The following is a 27,250-nucleotide window of genomic DNA, read 5'->3' on the forward strand; positions in this document are numbered from 1 at the left end:
TGGGGGGAGGACTCGGGAAGGAATAGACTACTAAGTGTTTTGAAACAAGAATTTCTCAAGGAATGTGCTCATTGTTTTGTTTCCTTTTATGTGGGCACGGTATTTATGAGGAGCTTTGTGTATCTGAACATCTTTATGATTTTTTGGCTCTTCTTTGTTGCCTTTGCACAGAGGATGCCAACAGACAACAGCCACCTGCCTGACAGTGTCCAAGAACAAGACCCTGTTACCAATTCAAGCAATATTTGCCTGCATAATGATAAGGAATTGGGAATTGAACAAGAAAATGGCATTTGTTACGGTGACCTGGATAATAGTGTTGGAGTTCCCAGCTCTTCCAGCCAGCCATCTGCTTCCATGGCTGTTCCTTTGGAGGTGCCCAGAAGAGCACAACCTATTTTACAGATCAACAGACAGCAGATTCAGTCCATCTCGTATAGTGCACAGGCTGCTGAGCTCAAAGGTTTAGGAGTTGATGTCTATGACCAGGATGTATTGGAGCAAGGAGTTCTTCAGCAAGTAGATAATGCAATTAATGAAGCTAATAAAGCAACAAAAATAGGTGATGCAGAGAAAGAGTATCGGTCAGTGCTGGATGACTTAAGGTAAATAATGTTCTTTCTTACTGTTCTGTTCCTGACATTCTGATAAAGCTTGGTGTCTTGTGTTTTTAGAAGCTGGAAGATGAAAAAATGTTTTGAAAGCGCTAGATCACGTATTCTGAGTCACCCACCTTTTAAAAAAGGAGAAAATATTTTTACATCAGAGAAATGCTTCTTTGGTCTTATTTGAATAATTTAGTCATGCATCAAGGCAGTAGAGGACAGCACATCTCCTTTTTCTGCTTTGTCTCCTATCTCATCAAGAAGTGTGTCTTTTTTTCTGGGCAGTGGAGGAGAACATTATATTCTGTCATTTGAAAGTTATATCAGAAAAGGCACTGTATGCTTCATAGGGTTATCTGCTTCCGGTTATGTGCTTTCTGTAACTTGGGTGGCTCCATATCATGAGGGTACTACAACCAAAACAACCTTATCACAAGTGCTTGTATGAAGTATTTAATGACATCTTAAAATAATCAAATGCCAAATTAGCATACTATATAGATAGTAAAAGACTTTGTGGGATAGGAGCTACTAATCTTTTGAGTTCTGGTCTTAGGTTTCCCTTCTGTTTCTAGTCTCATTGTAGAGTTACCGTATGAACTACTGCAGGTAAATAATTTTACAAGTGCATCTGTCACTCTTTTCCATTAATGTTGAGGTTTTGTGCTCGAGAGTGCTGTAGGCCTCCATTAATTAGGTGAACTCTTGCATAGCTCTTGTTATGCATAAGCTTAATTTTATGCACTTTGTTAATTTTCCAGTTTGGAAGTGCAGATGTGAAACTGAGTTTGAAAAATTGGAACCTGATTTCGGATGTTATAATGAATAAGATAGACACTGAGAAGAAGAATGGAGCAGTGTAACCACTGCAGTTAGAATATGTGGTTGTTAAAAGAGTGGTACATGGCATGTCAATTAGTTGATATTTTCCTGTTTTTCTTTAGAAGGCATCCTATGATTTTTCTTACCTCTCTATTTTTGTCTTCCGCTTAAAGTTGTAAAATGAGATTTACGCAAGGGAATGCAAATGTTTGATGCAGACCTGTAGAACCTCATCGCATAAGATGTAATGTGCATGTCTGAAAATCGATTTTGGAGAAAATTAGCAGAGACGTAGCTGGCTTGTGGAGCAGAGGGACTAACAGAAGACATACGAGTAGAACATGATGGAGTTGCTTAAAGTCCTGTAACATGTTGAATGCATGACTAGAGGTAAAATCAGGCAGGAAGAGATCTTGAGTAGTTGGCACAAAGTTCATGATAGAAGCTGCATGACTGAGATACACACAAATTTAAGCAGAAGGAGGAGAATAAAAAATAGTTGAAGTTAAATTCTGTTTAGATCCCACAGTCCTGTTAAATAAAGGTGTGTGGAAGAGGACAGTAGTGGTATGTGTCAAGACACGCTAGGGCCAAGGAAGCAAGAGCCAAAAGATAGGAGGTGTGCAAAATGATGGTATACTTCACAGCAGTGAAACAGAAGACTTGAGAAAGGAGATGGGATGGTTCAAAATTCCTGAAAGAGAATGGAGAAGTGAAGATGGCAGTGATAGCTGGGGAGCTGGTAGAATATCTCTCTTAGGACAAAAGTGGTAGAATCCAGATTACAGCTGGAGAGAAATGTGGCCCAACGATTTCCTCACTGACAATTGAGGAGACTTATATGGTGCTTTTCTTTACATATGAGAGAAATAATGGCTACTTTGCAGGTTTTGTAAAGATTTTTCTTTGACATTTTTCATTATGTTTTGAGATGCTAATTTGTATATCCTTATGAAATGTTCTGCTATTTGATTCAACAAATCTGTTGCTTCTGACAGTGGAATTTAACAGCAGAAACAGATACCGGGTTATAGTATGTGGTTCAACCTGAATTTCATGTTGTATATGCGAAAATGAAAAAAAGTAGTGCACGCATAAGGAAAGATTAATGTTGATGTACTGTTATTTCTTTGAGCTAGTCCATCTTCGTGAAACTGTTTGTATTATGTAATCTGCTCTTTGTTTAAAAGAGATACTGTAAAGGTAAAAGAAATAGGCTTCCTTATATAATGGCATCAAATGAATAAACAGATTTCCCATTTAGATTTTTTGTTTATGTTTTGTTTACCTTGAATAATAAAAGCAACCATTATCACTTGCTCATTGTCATCAGCAGACTTGTAACTTTGAGCACTAAATACTGCAGTCATTTGTTCAGTTTCCTTGCCTTAGAATTCTAGTATTAGCAAAATTTTGTTCAAAAATATTTTATTATGTACAGTCTTTTAAATTGCTTAGTATTTCCAGTGTTATTTAAGTACAAGATACTTATTTAGAAACTTACCTTTAGACTTTTTTTTAAATCTTACCTTAAATTTCCTGGAATTTTTAAATTGTCTGAGTTGAGAATGTGCTATTTTTCTTTCTAGAGTTAACCAGTACATTGTAATCTTCTTTTTTCAGATCATGTACAACATCTCTGAAGCAAATAAATAAAATTATTGAGCAACTTTCACCTCAAGCTGCCGACAACAAAGATATAAGCAGAAAACTAGATTCTGTAAAACGACAAAAATATAACAAGGTGATTGGATTACATTGATTTCCTTTTTTTGTTAGTATTAGTTTCAGAACAAGCTGTAAAACTGAAATTCCAGGACCTGCTCAGAAGACTGACTTGCATTAATTTCATTAACTTAATTAAATCCTTCCCAGTAATATTTGGAGAATTAGCAAAGCATTGTTAGGGTGTGATTTAATAGTTGACCTAAATCTCAGCTGTCGTGTTCTTCATTCCCTACCTTCCTTTCCTTAATCCTCTTTTCATTGTCTTTATCTTTGTTGTACTGGTACACAACGTTCCTTTCTGTGAACCATATTAATTCATTGATTTGGCAGAAACCACTCCAGATTTTTTATTGCCAGAGTAGCAAATTGAAGGAGCTCATAGAGGAATCTGGCAGGCACCAGCGTAATGTAAGCAATAGACCTAAAACAGCTGTGAATAGGAAGAAGGAGATTTGAGAGAAGGAAAACATTCTTCTTGTCAGGAATGTAGCACTTTGATCAGCTCACTTCTGATAGAAGTTCATCCTAATATTTTCTCTAATGATAAACCTGACTGAAAAACTTACTGTCCTTTGTCCTTAGACACTTCCTCCCAGTCTCAGGCCATTTGTCACCGACTCATTCAGTTGTGTGATTTTTAACCTTGATTGTTTCAGCAACTTGGATAACATTGTTCTCACAATTTGGCTAATGAAGAGAGTGAGGGGATCAGTACTGAACAGCAGTACAGGAGTAGGAACAGGTAGAGGGAAGAAATGCATTAAGCCGGACATACCACTGAAGAGTGATCATGTAATTGTATTTTACTTGTTTCCATAATTTTATTATGAAGTAAAAGTAATTTATGTGTTAATAGTAATAATTAGTTAATAACTATGCGTTAGTTTCAGAGGAAGTTCAAACCTCGTGTTTTCATTGTTGGTCACCTCTAACAGTCCTTGACATGTAACAATAGATCCTTTATGAAAACTATAATCTGTAAAAATGGTCCTATGAACCTCAAGAATTTTGGAGGCTGTTTGGACTTGGGCACTGTATTTAAAGCTGCTCTTGGGCTACTTTTTGCACGGAGAAGTGACTTTCAGTACTCTTCCTTTTGTAGTATTAGAAAAAATGGTTAAAGAAGACTGAATTCTTCTGTTATTGAGACAAATGGGAAATTAATGACTGGTACAAGACAGCTATTTCCTTAGAGCTGTCATACAGCAAGTATTTTGTGATATAAAGCACTCTGGTAGCAAGGATAATAGTGCATACACTGGAGATAATGCGTTGTATCATGCATTAATATACTTACCCTTTGTGGTTTGAAAAGTGCTCATGAAGACATGGGCAGGCTAGCGACTGTTCTTCACCAGTAAGAAAACAAAAAAAAATTGCTCATTTTGCCATAAAATTGATTTTTACTGAAGTATGTGCCTCTCTATATAGGGAAATATTTCCAAAGAATGGAGTTACAAAGTTACAAATATGTAAAGCTACGTTGCTCATGTCTTTGTTTTACTGGTTGGAATTTCTTGTTTCATAAATGAAAGTTAGCAACACCAAGGAATTGCAATGTCACCAGTAAATATACAGTTGAGAATATTGCAGTTGGATAAAAGGGGTAGCAGAAGAGCTAGCTATGAATTATTTTCATAGCAGTAATGAACTGTACTTGTTACAGCATCTGTAAGGTTGATTTTTTTTCTCTTATTTTTTTAAAGGCATTCTACTTTGTAGTTTTTGCTGATAAATAAGCTGTCACCACTCCTGAATTAAGTGTGTACAAACATGTATTAGGTTGATGGACTAATTTACAATTTCAGTTTCTTTCTAACAAAACATTACAAAACTTCTGGGATGATAAGTAAGTCTTATTAAGTCTTATAGCTGGTTTTAGTGGCTTATTAACTATTAACCCAGTCTTGCAAAACACAAATCTTCTGGTGTCCTCTGTGCATCTCACTAATCTGCTTAGTGGGCTTCCTTCACTAGAATTGACGCATTCATAAAATTACCTCAAAATATATACAGAAAAATGTGTAATGTGCACATGAAATTTGTGTGTATAAACAGGCTGATCTTACTGTACATATAAGAAGATTGCACACACAAAATTGTGTGTGTTATGTCGGTTGGAGACCTACAGATACTGTGGTGACACTTACTCGCGCTTTTTTGTTTCAAATGCCATACTGTGAACATATGAATATGAGATCCTGGGAAAAATACTGAGAATGTAGTAATGTAAGTCTTGTTTAAAAGGAAATCATGGTTATAAACCAGATTAAAACTAAATTATGTATCTACTTGTGATTCAAGGAACAGCAGCTAAGGAAGATAAAAGCAAAACAAAAGCGCCTCCAAGCAATTCTTATTGGAACAGAGATTCTTGATAAAGTAAATGAGATTGAATTCGAGGAAGATGAAGGTATGGGAGAAGGATGAAAGTTCTGTTCTACTTTGATGTAATGCCTTTCTTTGTTTGAAGCTAGTTTGTGAGATCTTTGCGAATAAGGAAATGCATTTCAGTGGTTTGTTTTCAAAGACAGAGTTAAGAATGCCTATTTTGTGCACCTGCAGACTTGCAGATCTTGACATATTCATGTGGGAAGTTTTAAAAAATGGATGTTAATCCATGTTCAGCTCAGTAGGGATGGCTGAGGCACATTAGAGTATTGGGCTTAATAAATTGGAAATCCCAACATTTTTTCACAACTAATTTGATAAAGATGACTAACATCATGATTGAGTTACATTCTATATGCTGGATGCTATCAATAAGCATTAACAAAATTGGGTTTTTTTACTGTTGGGAAGTATCACTAGAAGTGGAAGGGGGAAGTGCTTCTCTTTGTCAGCCTGCACTGTGATTTAAAATAAATAAATAAAAATAATGCTTCTTCCAAAGGAGAATATTTGTTCTCTCAGTATTTCGCAAGGTGGTTTTTCTCACTGCTGTCTGCAAACTGAGCTTGGATTTTGTAACTCCAGTTTGGCTCTGTCTTGGCCCTAGTCACTAACCTGCAGTATTCTGCAGGGCAAGTTTGGACCCCATTGACATCTGCTCTTCACTTTTGAGTTACGTTGTTTGAAGAGGTGTAAAGTCTTCATGCAACTTGTCCATTGCAGATGTGTCTGGAGTGAATTCTAGATCTCGCAGAAGCTCATGCTTCCTTCCCGATTCAGCAAAACTTACAGGAGTAAAAACCTCAGTAAACTTTTCTTAGTAGAAAAACATCCTTAACCCTTTTTCTTTGCATGGGTTCATGCAGTATAACTCAGGCACACAGTGTGATGAAATGTAACTAGGAAGTGAACGGAGACTAGGACAGAAAAAATGGAGTTGAGCAGCTCCAGTAGCTGGAGAAACGAAGGGGGTGAAGAGGGAGCAGTTTCATGCCTGATGCATCATTCTTACTTTTTACACAGGTTTTGGTGATAAATACAGTTCTTTAAATGGGACCATATACAGTAGTATGCCATGCTGGCAGTCGCTATGCAGCTATTTTGACATTTTGGACACTAATGACAGATTTCAGGCTGAAATCCTCTTCAGCTTCCTGAATTTAAGAGCTTTTTCCTGTCTTTTGTTTCAGACAACAGTTATAGTTTGTGTTAATATCTGTCGTGAATCGTGCATGCGGTTTAACTAAAATGCTCTTTTATGGTGATGTGCTGTGCAGCCAATCTGACTTTTAAAGTTATAATCCTAATACTAGTTTTGTAGAGTAGGAAGGTGAGTTTTTTTTTCTTTTTTTTGAAGCATGTGGGAAGAGAATCTTACATGTTTTGTAAAATTTGTGTCTGTGCTGGTATGATAATGGAAATGTCAAATTTCAAGCTTATGGATAGGACTGAAAAAGCAATAATAAAATGGAAATGGATAATGTTACTGCATATGGGAGTGTAGTGATTTCATGTACTGAACATGGTGGCATGGTTTGAATTGGCAGCATAGGGAGCACATTAGACTTCGTATGCCATGGATGACTGTAATTTTGTGGTAGTTTCTGCTGTGTTTTGTTTCAGAAGGACCTGCATTTTGATAGCATGTGAAATGTTTCCTATGTTAAGTTCGAGAAGTAATTTGAAGTAAAAGTTACAGTCTGAAGTTTTGGGCCTTATGTTTTGTTGGGTTTTTTCTTTTTGAGTTTCAAGTATTATGCATGATAATTTGGACTTCTAAGTTATCGTAGAATGGTTAGGGTTGGAAGGGACCTTAAAGATAAATCTGGTTCCAGCACCCTTCCATGGGCAGGGATGCCCTCCACTAGACCAGGTTCTCCAAGCCCTGTCCAACCTGGCCTTGAACACATCCAGGGATGGGGCATTCACAAACTGAACTGAATGCATATACAGCTTGGGGGGTGGGGGAAAGGAAAGAAACCAAAACACCCTTGTTCCTTCCTGTGTTTGAGTTATTGAGAAAGTGTTAAAGGCATGATGGATGTTCTGATTTTTGTCGTAGAACCCGGTCCGTCATGTCTTGGCAGTATGCTCATGCCTGTTCAGGAAACAGAGTGGGAAGAGCTTATTCGTACTGGCCAGATGACTCCATTTGGAACTAAAATACCACAGAAGCCAGAGAGGAAAACACGTCAATTAATGCTAAATGAAGCATCTGATTTTGAAAAGTACTTAGCAGACCAAGCGAAGCTGTCATCTGAAAGAAAGAAATTATCCCTTCGCAAAGGAGCAAAGAAGAAATTACAAGCCAAAACTGTTCAGCGCATAGCTCCCACATCTACTACAAAGGAAAAAGGGGGTAAAGCTCTGTCAAAAACAGATAAGCGCTTAAAAAAACACCTTAGGAAACTTCAGAAGCATGCCCTTCAGATTCGGTCCAAGGCAGAGATTCCAAGAGAAAAGAAATATCCTGAGACCAAGAAGTCCAGGCATGAACAGGAGGATGATAGTGAAGAGTCTGAGTATGTACCTGATGAGGAGCTCTTTGATCCAGAAGCAACAGAAGAGGAGGAAAAGCAGGCATGTTCTCATGATGAGAATGATTTTGATTATGAACTCAGGAATTTGCCAAGAAAAAGAAAATGTTTGGTAAAGAGAGATTTTAAAGAATCTGAAGATGATGCCAACTTCTTTCCAAGCTCTGAGGACGAAGCGCATACATCGAAGAAATGCAAAGTAAAGAGATGGCGAGATGATGGAGATGAAGACTATTATAAAGAGAGACTAAGGTTAGTCCTAGATATTTTTATTAATAACATTAACAAATGATGTTGAACATGCAAGGGACAGTAATTGTAATACACTGCTAAGAATTAAAGTAAGGAAAGCAAGCCAGTCAGAATGATCATACCCTTCCAAAAGGAATAAGACATACCTCTAAATTACTAGGACTTTGCTGTGATATTTTTCTGATTGTTACACATCTTTCAGTAATAAGTTATTTGTGGATCAGTGTGTTTGTTGTTCGCAGAACTATGAATGTGCCCAAAATTAAGTATATATAAAATAATAATTATGTAATAATTAATTGACAGCTTTATAATTAAGGACTACCTCTGTCTGTAAATAATATACTTACCTTTCAACAACAACAACAAAAAATTACATCCTCTGTTTCATAGGCAAAATTACATTGCAGGCGGACAAAGCCTTCCCCCTTCAGAGGGAGAGCACTTTTCCACTGACGGAGAGATCTTTGGGATGAAGTGAGATGCTTAGTTTTCAGCTTTAAGTAGTTAACTACTAGTCAAGAAGAAATCATTTGAATAAATTAGTTACGTACTATTTTTGTAGAATCTGTTCATTTAGCAAAATGTGAAGCATTTACATATACTTTATATGGCTAACAAATTTATTTGAAAATCAGTATTAAAAGGATCTTTTGAATTTAAACTTATCCTTTTAAGTATAATTTTTTTACATCTATATTATTTTATTATTAGCACATGGTATATCTTGCTTAACTTACATTAGAAGACATAAGTAATGAAGACTGGACATTTATACTGCTGTTAGTCCAGTCTAAAATATCTGATCTGTTAAGTAGTGATTTTCCTCTCTTTATGCTGGATGAGAGTGAGGGTAAAAATATCCTAAAGAGATAGTGATGATGGTAGTAGTACCAGTAGTGATATTTTCTATTGCTCTGGTGACCTGAGGTATTAAACTGACATTTCTAAGGAGAATGCAATATGTTAGGTGGGGAAATACAGCTAACAACACAAGCCATTTTTTAAAATGGCAGCTGAAACATCTTGTGCTCATTAACTTTGTATAACTTACTAACTTTGTATAACTGTAGCTACGGTGTGCTGTTGAGATATTTTCTCTACTGATAGCATAGCTGTTGAGTGCCTAACAGGAAGACTAAGCAATGTTTCCATTTTCACAACTGCCTGAAAAACATCTTGAAGGGGCAACAAACATGTCATTTTTTAAGCTGTTCACATGTCAGTGAAGTTAAAAGACGTGTGCACATACTGGAATCAAAAGTTGAAGATCACTAAAATAGTTGTTTATTGTAAGTGTTGTCTAACCACGGGCCTGTTTTCTAGTATAAGGGTCGAACGTCATATAGTGAACTTCAGCTTGTTGATCACATGCTTACTTTTAATTAACTACCCTTAGTGAATGTCCTTCAAATAGTTTTATAATCCTCTAGAAAATAATGGATTCCAACCTGAAAACAGCTACTCTATACTGAAAGGAAGAATATATATTACGGCAAACAGTGAAAGGTGATTGTTGTAGTGATAAGGCCTAGCACAGAAACTTTGTTAATGCTTGAGAGACTTGAATTTTACATTTCTATGAAAATATAAAATCTTATGGATTTAAATGAAGCTGTGTCAGAGGAGGGATCAAGCCTGACTTGCTGTGGAGGAAGAGGTATATTCTGATAGGAGAGGTACTCACAGTTGTAGAATAACTGGTAGCAAAGCGTCAGGTAGGAAGAGCCCAACTTCACTTTCACGTCCCAGATTACAAAGGCATTTAGGAGCTGATATGAGACAGTAGGTTTGCTATCCTGGGATGCTGCTTTTCAAGGTTAAAATGTAGTTTATTGCTCTTGAATAGATTTTGGTAAGAGGCTAATCTGAACAATGTCCGAAGGATCAAAAATGAATGTTTTTTTATTGGGTGCATTAACAAAAACTAATTGTACTTAATTGGTGAAATATTTACTATTTTACTGAATAAAACTGTTCACATTTAAATTCTTCACATTTAAATTAGACCAATATTAAATCATTTTTAATTCAGTGTTTTCATCAAGAGTAATTTATTTTGATTGAAAGTTTTAATATGACTCACAGTTTAAATTCATTCAGACACGTTTTTTAATAACGTTAAGATTGTGACAATTTATCCTTAGCAAAGTCATATCATAGACTACATTTCTTTTGGTTACTAAAGTTACAATAAAAGCTTAAATGAATTTTAGAAATATCAATAACTATAATTGCTACCAAAACACTACATCTTAAAAATTTCATAGCTACAGTTATTGTGGCTGTTAAGCTGCAGCTGTCTACATTGATGTTTTTATGCTGACATCCCCAGGTAATCTTCATTATGGAAAATGCCATGAGAAAATAAAATGTAGTGAATTAAGAAACATATTAAGAATGCTATAGAAATGCTGTAATTTGCTTACATTTATGTCTTGTTTCATGTCAGTTTTACTTTTGAATGCAAACAAATGGGTGAGATTATGGTATATTTTACCCCTGAGAGAGGCAGGGGAAAATCCTTTAGGATTACTTTAGTCTTCTGAACATCTAGTCTTGTGCTTGCTGCCAAATACACTCTTAAAGATTGAAAATTAGTTTTCTTAACATTAAAACTTTTCACAGATGGAACTTGAAGAGATTGGTCTGTGTTAAGGGGAAGCTACACTGATGTTGTTAAAGCATGGTAATTAGCTGACTGTGGGGCTGCAGAGCATCTCTAGAACAAGAGACTGCTTTCAGAACAGGAGCTAGTGTTGCCTGCAGCAAACAGGGCAGGTGGGAGAGCACCTGGCGCTTTCCTTTCTTTCTAAAGGATACTGGTGGTGGTCGGTCTAAATACTCAAAGCAAAATGAGATCAGTGGAATATGAAAAAGGAAAAGTTAGCTATACAGAATTCAGCTCACACTCTCAGTAATTTCAGTTCTTCCCCCTTGTGTGAGTCTTACCTTTCTTTAGTTACTGTTACTGAAGCCATGCTGCTCTGCAAACATGCAGGGGAAAAATCTGTTCTTAAAAGGTTAATGTCTGTGTTGAATCATAGCTTGCAAGAGTAATGACCAGTTGCAAGGAACGTCAACATCATGGAGAGTAAGGTAAATAAATGGGATAATGTAAAGCATCTAAAAGGTTAAGTTTAAGATTAAGTTTAAAGTAGTGTATCTTCATTCCCATCTGTTCTTCATACCGGCTATTGCCAGCTGGAGCCAGAGGATCAGATCTCTAAGATGGTGCTAAAGGTCTCAGAAACTTGATCCCTATCAACATGTGTATTATTGATGTAAATCTTGTCATACTGAACAGTGACCATCCTGGTCTACAAGTGTTCGGAACTCGTGCTGGTGGAATCTTGACTTGTTTCCTTCTGCCTGGTGGAATGGTCAGATCATGGCGCAGCCAGCTTCTTTTAAAGACTATGGAATGAGTGAAAATGCACTTGGTTTCAGCTTCTTTTGCATAGGATCACAAAATAAAAGTAACCTTGTATGCAGGTTAAATATATAGGAAATGAACCTTTTCTTTGTTCTCAAAAAGAAAACTGCTGCATGGTTTTCTTGTATTACTCTCAGGATTTTGCAGATGTGGAAACTGCAACTTACCAAGATCTATTTTTCTTTTGCATGTTAAAGTTTTCCTTTACATATACTGAAATGCAAAGTGTTATGTATAACCAAGTAATTTTTGCTGCTTATGAAGTAAGTAGTTTATATGTTACATTTTTGACATCACTAATACATTATCTACATAAGTTTATAGCTTGGAGTCAAAACAAAAAATGATCAGTCTTTTGGTCACTATTCCCATAGCAATTGTCAGTGCGTAACTGCCTGCTGCTTCAGCAAAGGAGTTACATGTTATGGGAAATGAGTGCCATATCTGCATTGTCTGCTTCAGCAAAGGAATTACATGTTATGGGAGATAAGTGCCATATCTGCATTGTCTTGTGTATTCTGTATAGCTTGTGGAGTACAGTTGTTTGAATCCTTCAATTGCTGTCAAGTGCTCAGAAGCAAAGCTGTTTCTTTCCATGTATCCCGAGTGACATCCAAGCAACTGAGAAGCTGGAAGTTGTGGTTATCAGTGCACAAAGTAATTGATACAAGGAATCAAACCAAAAATAAAATTTGCTTTGAAATAAGTTGTTTTTCTCAAATCAGATCAGTTTTCATGTGCTAGCTGTCTTTGAAGTATCTGAGTCACTGAATCTCTTGATGTTTCAGAGTTATAAATTAAAGAAGGATTAAATATTACCTTTGCTGAAAGATACTTTCTTAGAGCATCCTAACTGCTCTTTAAAATGACAAAGCCAAGACACAAATGAAGATATATTTTGGCTCACTTGCCAAGTACACCTTTCATTCTAAGCTCAAGTGTGTAATTGTCTACATCAGTCTTAATTTACTTATGGAGACTTGTGGTACTAACTGCATGTATTTCATCTGTTAGGACATTCCAATTATATCCACCCATATAGACCATAAAAAGTTAGATCAGAAAAGTAATGCTAAATGCTTCAATTTAGCAAATTAGAATAATCTGTAAGGGATTCTTAGCTATATAAAATAGAAAACATATTGTACTTCACAAATGCAAACTATATTAAACACTCAGCTTGGTTCCTGACTGTATTTTAAAAAAAAAATCAAATTGTGCTCATTACTGTTTCAAATGCAGAATTTCTTTCTAGGGTATTGCAGTAAGTGGGAAATGGGCTTAGTATCAGAATACATTCTTATATTAAGAAAGATATAATTGTATGATATATGGCTTTCATACTGCACTTTCAGGATAAAATTGTATTTGTGTCTGTGACCATGGACAACATAAAATAGGTTTCTCAAAGGTCATACTTTTACGTTCAAGAGGCTTTGGTGGTACAGCAAAACCTGTATTTTCTGATTCATTATGCATACTAATGATGTTAAACTGAGGTGCATAAGGAATATAATGACCAAATAGTCAATATGTTTCTGTGTACTTAAGTCAAATATAAGCTTCTGCTGGTTTTCCCTACAGTTTCAATTCTGGGGAAGGGTACAGGACCACCGTGATCAACTGACTGACTGCTCTGGTCTAGCAAATAGTGTTTGTCCTCCCGTTGCTTCAGCCATTTAGATATCTACACTTTTCTAAAAAAGATAATGAAGTTCTAATGTAGAATATCTTAATGCAGTGTCTTACCTTAAGTTCACAGCTTTTCAAAAACTGAATAGCTTCTTCAAACTTTGAAAGTTGTTAGTGGTAACAAAAAATTGCTGCTTTTTCTGTAAACTGGTAGTTGAGGGCAAAAAGTCCTCCAAACTTCTGGAAAAGTAGCAGTATTACTAGTGCCTTCAATACTACAGGTTGTATAATTATACACTTAAGTAAAGTAATACACAGTGTATATAAAATAAGCTTGTATTTAGGAAAATTAAGTGCATGATTTATTAGTTCAAATTCGAGACAGATATCTTTTCGAGGTATCTAATAATTTTAAGAGAAATCCCAACATTGATCACACTTCTTGCAGGAAATATGGAGTTATGTTAAGGTGAAGAGTCTATATCCCTGGACACCAACGAGCTGATCTCAGAAACTGGTTTCTTGGTTGCTGCTGGATCACTTTTTCTGTATGTACACTAGAGGGCAATCTGTTTCTTCCCAGGGGAGACTGAAGCTCCGCTGTTGGCTAGTGAAAATTCATATTGGAGTATAGAATTAGACGCAAGCTCTTGTACAGATTATTGGCCTGCATGAGTTTAGTATGGATTCTTTACTGAGCTGTCACTTTGGAAGCTTTGTCATGTACAATTGTTTTGATTTTAGTGTGGTAAGTACGAGTATGCTTCCTTGGTTTGAGTCTTGTCATAACTCAGTCAGATAAAATAATTAAGTTCTGAGATGTCTCAGTTCCAGTAATGACAGTCTGAAACAATGACTGTCAACATTTGTCAGTCTGAATCGTTGCTCTTTTTCTGGAACTCAGAATAATAATTGAACATCTGTGTCTCACAGCACAGCATTGTAGTACTGAACAAAAAAAAAAAGAATTTTTATGATATGCCTCTAGAATGTATTTTATCTACCTGCTAGACTCCGGAGCATGAATGTTACTTTCCTAAACCAAACATTTAACAGACTGCTAGTCTAAGGCAGAGATTTCTGTTCCTGTGTTAGAAGAGATAGGTAGAAGTATCTGTGGGGAAAACTTTGACACTTTATATATTTTTAGTAAATTGTTTGGGTTTTTTTACTACTTGATACACAATTTCATATAATGAAATAAGAACAATTGATTATAAATGTTAGCAACTCATCAGTTTTTAGTTAGAAAACTGAAGACTATCCCTCTTGGTTTTTTTCCTTGCATGTGCTGCTTTTTTGTCCTCCATCATGTTTTTTGCTTCTAAAAACTTGCTGACTTAAGAGATCAAAATATATTCCAGTGAAGCTGGCTCACTACACCTGTCCAGCATTGGGTTGTCTTAGTTTTTTCAGTGCAATCATTTTTGGCAGTTACTGTTAACTTGAGTATGTTTGGAGATGGTGGTGTTTATTTTCACTTATTAAAACAATACCACAGCTCCAAGTCTGTGACTGGTTCCGTAAGGGCAGACTGTTTTTTCTCAGAAGATGCTAGTGAAAAGCTGATGTAGAAACCTGCCATAATCAGCTCTCTTTCATGAGAAAGGGCATATGATTGTGTGATATATATAGGAAGTGTTGAACTTGTCCCCTGTTCTCTTGTTCCTGAGCCAAGCATTTTTTAAATAAGTTTGCCAGAGATGCAGAAGCCTTTGTGGGGAAGTTCAAATTTCACTGAAGTAAGTGGTCAGGAAGGCAAGAGAAACTCTATCAATGCTGCCACTGTGATAAGTTTGCAGTTCTTGTGGAAGTTGGTTTTGAATGACCTAACAGCAAGAAAAGTCTCTTCTAGTGTTTTCACCTCATTTCATATGAGAGAATGCAGAGAAGTGTCCTTAAGAAGACAGACACCATTGGTTTAATTTCCCCCAGAATGCTTATGTAGTTAAAAAATACAAAGAGAACACTAGGCCTTTATTGCCTGGGGTTTTTTGGTTGGTGGTTGGGTTTTGTTACTTTTTTTTTTTTTTTAATTCACTGATGAGTTCAAGGTAGAAACATTGAATCAAATTTGATTTTAAGCAGTTTTAGCTGACAGGGCTTTTCTGTAGTGCAGAAGGCACTTCTCTTATCAGGCTGAAAGGACTTATGGTGCTGTTGTGGTATTGTGCCAGTCGTACCTGCTTTGAAATGACTGAGCTACATAAGAGTATGGCTGAAGTCTTAAGGACTTGAAGCAGTGCTTGAGATGTTTTATAATATCTTCTGGTTTGTTTGGTAGTGCAAAATGTCAAGGGGAGTAGCTGTCTCTTGGTAAGCTGTTTGAGGAAAAATTTTAACAGTGACTTCTGTCTCCTTCCTTTTGGCTAGTTAGGTCAGGATATAAATCAAGATCATTGACGTGTTTAAGTAGTTTTTGAGCATTTACTTCCCTAGTTCTCTCCTCCAAATGATTGCTATTTAAATATGACACTGGAGAATGCATTTTGGTTGGTTTTTAACTGTTCAAAAATTCAGTATAGTTTCCATATGGAATCTTTTCTATGCCATGATTGAATGTTGAATCCTTGTGTCATTCTAGGAGGTGGCAAAAAGAGTGTTTGAAGGACAAAGAACATCAAACAGCTGAGGAACTTTCTGAAGAAAGTGACACTGAATTTGAAGAGGGTTTCAAAGTACCAGGATTTCTCTTCAAAAAGCTTTTTAAGTATGTATTATGTACTCTATTTTAACATTATGCTTCTATATGCTGTTAATAATAGTAGTAATAATAGTCATGGTGATTTCTGGATGCCCTTCACTGTAACTTCTACACTCACTTCGGGCATTATGTACTTCAGTAATGCCTCAGCTTTTACTTCTTTTGTTTCTGTAGGATTATTTCTTTTAAAAAGGCTCCAGGATTAAACCATAAAGAAACTAATTTATTACAAACACAAAATGCAATTACATGAAAATACAGGTGATAAATGGCTGATGTGAATATTGTGAATGCATATGAGTTAAACTATAAATTGGGAAGCTCTCTTTGTCTATTTTTGTAAAGGCTTTCTTTATTGATAAGTGGTGGCTTTTAATTCAGGTGTGGAGTGCTAGAATAGCTTTGAAGCATAAGGTGTTGGCAAGTTGTGGTAGATGAAAACAAGAGATGTAGGTGTTTTTATAATTGGGTAGAATGAGTGAAATTTTCTAAGACAACTTTTTAAATAAATACTCAAAGTAACTACTTATAATTCATATTATAAAATAGTCTTGAATATTTTGTCCAGTAAGATTTTAAAATACGGAAAGTGCTTCCTTAATTACTTCAGTAGATGGAAAACACACTACAGCTTATTCTTCAGTTATTTAATGCTGAATTACAGATTTGGACATGACTGTTTTCTGGTTTAGTTTTTTGAGACCATGGTGCCCAGTGACACTTTCAAGTTCCTCTCAGAAAGCCATTTACAAAAGGCAGCCCAAACAAGCTAGCAACTGACAAGTTAACTTCATCCATAATCTCTCCCTTAAATTCCATGCATAGCAGACTTGAATTTATTTTTGTTGGCAGCGTTTCACACAGCAGGAAACATGGCTTTTCTTTGAAAAGCTAACCCTCTAGAATCTTACAATTAGTGGAGTAGAAAACCCTGGTTTATAATGGGTGTGCCTGCTATCCCTTTCAACAGGACCACTTGGCCTTAACCTCAAAGAAATTATTACTGTTGTCCTGCAGTCCCTCAGAAGGGAAGCACTAGCTCTGAAATTGAATTGAATTGAATTAATGACTTGGTTTCTAGGGCCATACACAGCCAATATGTGGTCTCCAGTTGTTTATGCGAAGGTAGTGCAGAAGAGAATGGATGTGTGTGGTCTGAGCAACCCAAAGAGAATTAAGGTAAAGCAGACAACTAAAAATTAATCTTAGAGATACCAGCCTCACTAATGAAGGGTATCCCTGCAAGCATGAGTCAGTTGGAAGAACTTTTTAAGTGGTTAGAAAGATCAATTTTGTTGAATGATTTGTCTGACTTGTAACTTAAATGCTGAAATCTCCAATGTAGGAAGGCCCATAGTCAATAGGCATTAAACTGAGTTCTGAGCAAGGTTAGTACAAAGCATGGAAGTATATTGACCCAAGGAGGTGGATAGCAGTATACTATAAGTGATCTGCCTGCATATCTGAATTGAATTCCAAAGAAGATAGCTCACAGTAGAAATAGTAGACTCTTTAAGTTTGTTCTTTCGTAAGCCTGTTAAAGTGGACAGTCTGTTTCTTCCCTATATACTTGTCTGCTTTGAAACATTCAGCAAGAATGCCATTGGTGCTGCTGTGGAACAAAACCAAACATAGTGAACAAGAGTGACTTACAAACATTGGCTTATACTGTCTGCACTTAGCCTGAGATAATGCTGTCTTATAAACCAGATTTCTTCTTTATTTGCTTTCACTATGTGATTTTGCTTATATGTCTGAAAATGAGATTTTTGTCTCAGCAAAAACGCAGCCAAACTCCTAGCTACTGTGGTGAATTTTGAGAGACACATCACAGGACAGCATGATTGCTCATGTGAAACACAGTCCAAATGTAACTATTTTGGAACAGCAGGCAACATTTTTATTTTCCATGGTATTTTTGAAGTGAAAAACAATCTGTAAAAATTGGTGCAATGAAAGCACCATTAACAAGAATTTATTATTTCCATGTAACGATAAAAATTAACCTTGGAGCAGAGTTTTTCACAAACTTAATTTTTGCTGTGAAGCTTTCTCAGGAGAAAGATGCCTATAGATGCAGCTAGATTTTAAGTACTGGGTGTAATCCTAAGAAATAATATACCAGGAAGTTCTTGAATGGCTCTCTTCTGAAGAGACATGCTGGACATTAGTGTGTGGAAGCAGGTTCTGACTGGAATTAGAGTTCTGTCTGGAATTAATGTTCTCTCAAATTCTTTAGTATTTCTGTTAGAAAATGTTTTTTCTTCATGAAGTGCAGTAATGGTAGCATCTTAACCCAATCATAGCTAATCCTGCAAGCCATTTCGTATTTGGGTTTAGATTGCTGCATTTTTTCTAATAAAAGGGTTTTTTTAAGGGCCGCTTGATATAATAATGCATTTGAGACACCAGGAGATAGTATGATGTATGAACCATTAGATGTGTTCTTTGATCATCTTTTTCTAACTACTCAAGTTACTTTTCTCTGTTTGGCATTCTCTAAATCCATATAGAACTCATCGTAAATTGATTTTTAATAGTACTTTGTAGACACTCATGTCATTAGCTGTCAGTAGTCCTAAATACTATTTGTTCAAAGAATGAAACAAGATTTTTGAAATGTACACAAGACAATGTGCTAAAATGAGCAATCCCTATTTTGTACAACAAACAAAAACAAAAGTGTTTTACTCTTTGCTGTTCTGTGCACTCCAGTAATGCATTTCATCAAGAAAATGGTGTCAGTAACCTTGTTCTTCTTCTAAGTTACAAGACACAGAAGTGTCGAAATGTGGTTGGTTTTGTTATGGGGTTTGGGGTTGGTTTGTTGGGTTATTTTCTTTTAATTGTAATTTAAATATACTGTCTCTTCATTTCTTTCTGTTCTGTTTTCAGTTTAACCCACACACATACTGTTTATTCCTACTGGTCTTGCTATTTCATATCATGATTTTAAAAGCATGTCCAAAGTGCAGCATCTTACAGCCGGCTATTTGCTTGCCAATGTAAATCTTGCTTTCTAGTCTGTAGCTTTTAATTGGAATGTATTTTATGTTGTTGCTTATACAATTTCCGGTGAATGACTGGGAGTAGAAACTGCCCAGATACTCTCACTTAATAATGCTCTGCTGCATCCCAATCACTAGAATGGTTTCTGTTGTTTTCCCTTCCAAAACATTTTGCCTTGTTGGCTTTTTTTCTTCATTGAAAGAGACTAAATGTTATTAAATGAATTTATGTAAAAGGAAAGTACGTTTTGGCAGATGTGATCAATTTTCACAGTGGAGTACCGATTACAAGTCAAGCTTTTCCTTCAGTTCAAGGTGTATGTTCCAAATAACATAATTTACTAGACCCTTACATGTCATCTCTTCTGAAAAGATAATGCTTTGTTAGAGTAGCTTTCCAAGTTGCTTTTAATGCTTAAAATATACATGAAATAAAATACCCTCTAATTACCATGACTATCAGTTTAATTAGAAATGTTTTAGTGTCGCATAAAGAATGAAAGTCACATGTAATGTCTGCACGCATCAAAAATGTATGACCTAGTAAATACAGCACTCATGTAAAACACACATCCAGCATGTTACTGTGACTAGTACGAGAACCTTGCCAAATGATTAATTCATAAGTACTTTCTGTTATGATCTGTATTGTCAAACATTTGCCATCTTCTTTTTCCTTGTTTTAGGTACCAGCAGACAGGTGTTAGGTGGCTCTGGGAATTGCACTGCCAGCAGGCAGGAGGAATTCTGGGAGATGAGATGGGATTGGGCAAGACCATCCAGATAATTGCCTTCTTGGCAGGTCTGAGCTACAGCAAGATCAGGACTCGTGGTTCAAATTACAGGCAAGTGCTCCTCTGCAGACTGTCAGTCTGTGGAGCTCAATTAATATTTCATCAGATGTATTGCTGGTGGAGGAGGGTCCTGTGAATTATTAATGACATTTCAATTACAATATTCCTTTAATTCTTTTAGTGGGGGACATCAAAGGAAAAATTTTACGAGACAATGGAGCTGTAGGGCAGGAAAAATTAAACATGTAACACTTTTAATGAATTCCAGGCATTGATGCTTCATTTTGCAGATGAGCCGCACTAGGTATTTTGGGTCAATACAGTGTCTAAGGTTAGCTTCCACAAATGGATTGTTTACAAACTCAATTACATTAATATCAATAGTTTACACAATATGGAATTTTAAATTAGATATAATACCTGTAGTTCCATTTATTAAATTTTACATTAAAATATTTGTTCTGGCAAGCCACCAGCTAGATGCTTTACAGGAAGTAGCAAGCTGATTTGCAATGAAAGCTAGAGTTTCTGATCGGCACAAAATTATCCATGGCCAAAAAAAAAATAGTAGTTATAGTAAAACAGTAATTTATACAATGGAACTCCCATCTGCTTTTTTTGATGTTGTTGTTGCTTTTCAGAATGATGTTAGAGTGACTGGCCTTTCTTATGAGATCTTTTATGCTTTTTAGTCACTGAAAAATGCTCTAAATTCCTTCTTCATAGGTGAAATTACCGGAAAAGATACTTGTTGGTGTCCTTGGATTTACAAATGCATGTATGAATAATACTTGATTTTTTCTAGCTCTGTTGGCCTATTTACCTGATGTAAATGACTATGTGCAGCCAAGCAAATATCATAGTACTATGTTAAACAAAAATAATTAACTTGATATAGAGGCATATTTAAATCACGTTCATCATGTACATAAATTGTAAAATAATTCTTTAAAGAGAAAGGATTACTACCTTTTTTCTAGTGGCTTCCTACTATAGCCTTTACTTTAAAAATCCTCCAGGTCTTCCATCACTCAAGCCAGCTAATTTACTTTGATCTGGCTGCCTGATTTAAGGATGCTACTGTACAGATTATTTTGTGTAGATATATTCCCTGACCCAGTTGAGAACCACTGAGTTGATGGAAATCCTTCAGGAACATCTCTTGACATCATTACAGTTACAGTTTAAGACCTAAGATACAGCAGTGAAACTATATTAAAACTTTTAAAGGCCAATCTATAATCCAGTATAATTTTTCTGATTCTGAGGGAGCCTGAAGACTAACTGAAGTAAGGAAATACTTGTTACATGAAGTATAACTATTACAAGTTAGTGAGCTGTACAGCTGGGGAGAGCCAAACGTCATGTGAAGGATCAGCAGAAGTGCTGCACCTATGGTGGAGTAAGGATATAAGGGAAGGAAGATTTATAGAGAGGGAAAGGCCTTTTGTTAGACAAGCTGAGAGAGTTGGAACAAGCAACAGCTTTCAGACTAATGGTCCCTTCACAAGAAAAAAACAAAGCAGCAGCAAACCTCAAGAAACCCATCTCTAGGCTGTTACCTAGGGTGAAATCTGTTGTTGAAACCTGTTGAAGGGCTTGGGGATCCACAAGTTTGCTTGTTTCCAAATACATTATTTTGTTTAACAAAGTTGTTACCATTCGTTACAAACTTTACTTCATTTATTTCAGCGACCAGATGAGAAAATCTGCTGAAAAGTTTAGACACTGATTATTTACTCAAATGTGCTCTTTAAAGCTCAGTCTCTACTGTGAGTGGCAGAGAGATTAATTTCCGTGATGCTTACATAAATAAAAATCCATTGCCCTAGAAAATTTGTATTGCTCTGTTCTTTTATTTTCACTAGGTTTTAGTTGTCATTTCAGTTTCATTTTGAAGGCATGATTTGCTGGTGCTTGGCAGTAGAGCTGGTTATAATGCAGATTGTTTTCCTCTGCTCATTTTTAAAGTACTTGAAGATTATAAATATAGTATGACTGCATCTTCCTTTCTCTTGGTAGTAAGTTGCAGGACTAGATGTTGTTTGCAATTCTGATAACATCCAATTAATATATTTGTGGTAGGAATGGGGCAGTATTAGTATCCTGGTATGAAGCACCAATAAAACTTTGTTTTGGAGTATTATCATTGTCACATTTGTTCAAGGAAAACAGATGTAAATTGGAAGGGTAGCAGAGCGTGTCTGTTGCAGTGATAAGGAGAATGAAGGATGCCTCCTAAGTGTAGCAAGCAGAAGTGCATGGTTTCTTTAGTTTTGTGAAACAGCACAGACTGGAAGACGTTAGATGACTCTTTTATATAAATAAATAAAAGCTCTTGAGACAAGAATCAAATGTTGGCTAGTGGAAAGTGACTGGAGCCAGACTAGGCACAGAAGAGGTTTCGAAAAGCCGAATGGAGTGGATTTTCTGAAAATCGATCAAAGGAAGTGTGAACTCTTTATATAAGGTGGGTGGGGTTAAAAAAGCCCAGACAAACCCAGCATGTGAGCTTGTTTGATGCAGACCAGTGGAGTAAACAGAAGTAAATTGTTACTACCCATGAAGAATGAGAAACTAATACATTTGGGGAAAGATGGCTTCCTTGCTTTAGATATTCTTAAAAGCAGTTGGCTTTTTTTCTGTAAATAGATCAGTAGCAGTGGTTATTTGGATTTATAGCATAGTTTATGCTATTTTTTGCATCTCTAAATTCTAACTTCCCCTTGGATTGCTGGGAGATTTTAATTAGACTATGTGAGTTTATATAATGCTTCTTCCATAATGAAAAGGATAAGCAGCATCCAGGTTGTTATTCTGCATATGTATAAGCTTTTAATAAAGAATATTATTTCTTAATGTCAACAGTTTCTGAAGGCATTAACAGGGTTTTTTTAACGCAGGGTACTGATGGTGTTGGGGAATCCTTCCTTAGAGCTGTATGCATGTGATATTGAATGTATACTGTGATCTTCTAAATTGTTTATTTGTTACCACTTGAATAGTACTTAGTCCACCAGGCACAGATCAGTATGGGATAACTAGCTATTGCATTTGCTTGCAAAGTCGTTTTGTTCTGTTTTTTAAAGAGCAAATATATTTGAAAAATAGCTACCAGTAACCACTACTTAGTATGTTTCCTATATGACTGTTGGTGTTTGTTCATGATGGTAATATTTGTTTGGCTGTTGTGCGAGAGATTTTTCTCTTCTTAACCGTAAGAGTAGCTCTGAACTTAATATACAGAAAGACTTTGTTTCAAACGTCCTTAGTAATTCTCAGAAACAATCATATGATTATGAATAAGAAACTTACAAGACAGTTTAAGCCCAGCTCAGACCTCAACTGCCATGGATGATATATTCTGCTGCTTTAGAGTCTTTTCCTTATCTGTAAGTTATCGTGATAATAGTACAGTTTATTACTAACATGAAGCAGAACACCTGCATTTAAGTGCATTTATGCAACTAGCTACACATTGTTTTTAATAGAAGTAATAAAATAGTTGTTTGTTAATGTTTCGTTTCTCTTATAAAAACAGCAGTCACCCAAACCTGATTTGTATTACCACAGGAGGAAGTTCCCTTATGCCTTATTGTTTGGAGCTTTTCTATTTTTCTATTTCTGTGTTTATATTGATAGATGCATCCATTAACTGTTCAGAGGATAGGTTCTTACAACAGTTGCCCTTTCATCTTCCCTTAAAAAACAGACTTCCAGAAAAATAAAGTGCAAATTAATTTCCTTAGGTCTCATATACCACTTGAACAATAACGTGTCATTTTAATGTGTCTGTATTTTTGATGAGCCACTTTGTATAGAGTATTTATTTAATGTTAAAGGTTGTTGTTCTTGAATACTTTATTTTAGGTACGAGGGACTGGGTCCAACAGTGATTGTTTGTCCAGCGACTGTGATGCATCAGTGGGTGAAAGAATTCCACACTTGGTGGCCTCCATTTAGAGTTGCCGTTCTCCATGAAACTGGTTCTTATACCAACAAAAAGGTAATGGTTGACATCCATTTTGTCAAAAAGCTCTTTTTTTTTTTTTTTTCCTTTTTTTTTTTTTTTATGCTAGCCAAACAAAAAAAAAAAATTCAGTCCCCTGTTTGTGCCTGTTTGTCAGCAAGCTTGTGCTCTTTTGCTCATTGTTTTAAAAGAAAAAGTTCACTGTCTTGTATAGATTTTTTTAGGAAGCTGGGCAAAAAAGGGATGACACGAAATACTCCGTATAATGATACAGACTAGTGTTGCCTGAACAAATTAAATATAGTAACAGGTTTCTTACTTGAGCTTTGCTTGTACGGTAGTTCATTCAAGAAGTTCACAACTAGACTGCTTGTGCACCAGATACATGCTTCTAGTACCAGTTAATTCTTTCCTTGCACTTCCCTGCATCAGTATGTCATTGATCTAGTATTTAATACGTTTTGCTTGCGCAGACAATTTCTGTTATCAGTTGGTATCACCTGTCACATTTTCTTTAATGAGTGTTACTTTTGTTGGTTTTCCTTTTTTCTTCAAGCAGTGCCTTTTCTGCCTTAATTTTTTTAGACAGTCTCTTAATATGCATGTTCTTATTTCATTCTTAAGCTTACAAGCCTGTCTTGTCTGAAGTTTCACTCATTGATACCTTGAAGGATCAAAAAAAAAACAAACCTTAGATTTTCGTTTTCCCTTGACCTCATATTTCAAATGCTTAAAAGGATTTTCAGGATTTAGAAAAGCATTTTAAATTTCTCTTTAAATATTTATTGAATATGGTGCTTAATTGCACTTGATTAAACGTATTCTGGGGTAATTGATGCAGTTACAGTACATGGCAAAAAAGGAATAGCACACTCTAATGTGCTAATAGCTTCCTGTTGTTCAATTAACTTGGTATGTTTTTGAACCCTAAAAGTGTGTTGACCTCAATAACATGCTTGCATGTCTTCCTAAATTTAAATCGTGTGCGCTTATTTTGGGATATTTGTTAATTAATGCACTTGATAGACTGGCTCAAATTTTTCCATCTGCAGGAATCATCAGGTTTTTCAGGACTTTGCCTTCCCGTTGTCCTCCCACAAATGCCTACTCAGCAACTACTCAGGAATTTGGATACTATATGATCCCTTTAGATAGGCTCAGTTGTCTAATTCTGCCCTAATGCCTCATCTTCTGAGAGCTGCAACAGTATGCTTTAAACAAGTGTCACTGCTGATGTGATCTTCACCTAGTGCATCTTTTTTCCTAGATGCCTTTTAATCAAAGAAGAACAAGCATATAACTAAAGTTAAAAACCAAAACCAAGCCAAACAAAAACCCTTTCCCATTTTCATTGTCTTTATACCTGCAAGAAAATTTTACTGCTGATTCATGAGCATAGATAACACTTGTACACTGAAAATTTATGACATAAAATACAGGCCAGGGAAATTCACTCCTGCCTAAAATTTCTTTATAATATACATCTTTCTATGGTTATGTTAGTGCTGATCTGATCTCTTGACAATTCCATCTTTTTATAACCTATATCATTACATTTGGAGGAAAAGAGTTAAGCAATGACAAGTGTCCCATAAGGCAAGACAGTATTCCAAAGCAGAAAGAGACAATAGCTGAAGAAATAGCTGAAGTTGATCTTTTCAGTGAGATGGGTCTGCATAATTATTACAACAACATTGTCAGACATCTTGAAATATTAGCAAATATTAAATTATTTAGCAGTGGTGAAATATATGCTTTTATGAATAGGTATTTTCTGTTGCACCTTCTAAGTTACCCAAGCATCAATACAAGATCCTGCCTCCCAGTTCTTTAGACTTGCCCACAGAAGTATTTGCTTGACAGTGGAGTGGGGAAGACACATCTGTTCCAATTGTTTTATCATATATTGATACTAGGCAATACCTTGCATATCTTTTTGGTTAGTGACACATCTTTAGTGTTACAAAAGGACTTCTGAGCAGTGTGACAAATGAAAGGCTCACCAATCATTACCTTGGTGTATCCTCTCTTCACAGTCCATTTTGGTTTTCTTTGGAAACAACTTTAGGATCTTCCACAATAATAGTATGAAGTAGCAGCCTGAATTGCGAGCACCAGATTGACTGCAAAAGTTGTGAGCCCTGTTTCAGATGCATCATTGGGACATCCTGTTCGGATATCTCTGCTGCTATAGTATTCGTGTAGGTTTTTAGTATATGTGATACTTCAAAAGAGACTACTTCATTCGTTTGCTAAAATAACAATGGTAGACAATTTTGGCAGTAAGGGAAAGAAGTATAAAGTTTCAGTTTCACCCCTTGAAATGTGACTAATAGCTTGAAGGCCTTCAGCTATCCACAAGGGAAGGCAGATTGGTATTTTAGATGATGGAAGGAAGACACAATAGAGAGTTGGATACATTTCCAAGACTTCAGAGCTAGTTCAAACCATTTGGATGAAATGTAAAACTTTTTATTATTATTATTTACGATCACAGAAGATCATTTGTTTCTTTTATGATGATAAATGTGCCTAAGTTGGAAGCAGTTAGAACCAGATTTAAGCAGTAGTCTTCCCATGTGAAGTCAGCTTTCAGTTTGAACAAGGTGTCTAAGTGTGTTCTGTGGTACTGTCTTAATGTTGTTAACTTCGAATTTACACTGTCTTTTTACATTCGTATCTGATGTAGCTTAAAGTGACTTGTAAATATCAAGTGCTCTGAAACCTTTAAACATGAGAGAAAATAAAGAAGTAAATCTGATGTCGTGTATCATAAATACTGTTTTATGTATGATATAGAACAGAAGATGAGAGGAAGAAAGCTCTGTAAGTGTAGGGATAAAAGCCTTCTGTACCAGGAGCTTGTCCTGTTGTTTCAAAACTTCTGATGGCACATGAGCATTTGTAAGTCATAGAATGTAAGGAGCTTTGGTTATCTTGGTTTAACATACTACATATGGAATGAGGCTGTATTTTTTAAGATCAAGGCTGAACTTTTAATTTCTTGACCTTTACAACAGGTATCACTGGGCTTAACAATTCTTTCTGGTGGTAATCACAAACAATTTGTAAAGCTGTAACTTTACATTCCCTTAATCTGGTCAAATGCTGGACACAATGCAGCCTTGAAAAGCAAATGTCAGTTCATGATGCTTGCACCTCTGTTTCTGTAGTAGAACCATCTATGTGAAGATGACTTTGTGCACTGAAGCTTTTCACCTTCTAACCTCACAGTAGAGTACGCAGTCAACATGTAAAGAAAGTAAGCTGCAGAGGTTGGTTATTGGCATGACTGCATATGGAACCTCTGTTTTAGCCAGAGGCTTTATTTCTGAGTTGAGGACCAAACTCAGATAAACTTAGTAACATGC

The 27,250-nt window shown here is 35.9% G+C and overlaps 1 protein-coding gene across 8 annotated transcripts in view; it reads left to right on the forward strand.

The window, feature by feature from the left end:
• ERCC6 (ERCC excision repair 6, chromatin remodeling factor) overlaps window positions 1-27,250 on the forward strand; it is a 44,993-nt gene that overhangs the window by 1,125 nt on the left and 16,618 nt on the right. For 6 of the 8 annotated variants that reach the window (XM_080620686.1, XM_080620689.1, XM_080620690.1 and 3 more), the window contains 8 exons: window positions 172-605; window positions 3,051-3,171; window positions 5,460-5,568; window positions 7,609-8,335; window positions 8,729-8,812; window positions 15,988-16,113; window positions 19,802-19,960; window positions 23,780-23,915. In XM_080620686.1, the coding sequence (XP_080476812.1) occupies window positions 175-605; window positions 3,051-3,171; window positions 5,460-5,568; window positions 7,609-8,335; window positions 8,729-8,812; window positions 15,988-16,113; window positions 19,802-19,960; window positions 23,780-23,915 (1,893 nt within the window). In that variant the 5' untranslated portion in view covers window positions 172-174. Of the gene's footprint in view, window positions 1-48; window positions 606-3,050; window positions 3,172-5,459; window positions 5,569-7,608; window positions 8,336-8,728; window positions 8,813-15,987; window positions 16,114-19,801; window positions 19,961-23,779; window positions 23,916-27,250 lie in introns of those variants that run through there. The other 2 variants (XM_080620692.1, XM_080620693.1) reach the window with 2 other exon arrangements.

This window comes from Psittacula echo, assembly GCF_963264785.1.
Source record: "Psittacula echo genome assembly, chromosome: 6".
NCBI lineage: Eukaryota > Metazoa > Chordata > Aves > Psittaciformes > Psittacidae > Psittacula > Psittacula echo.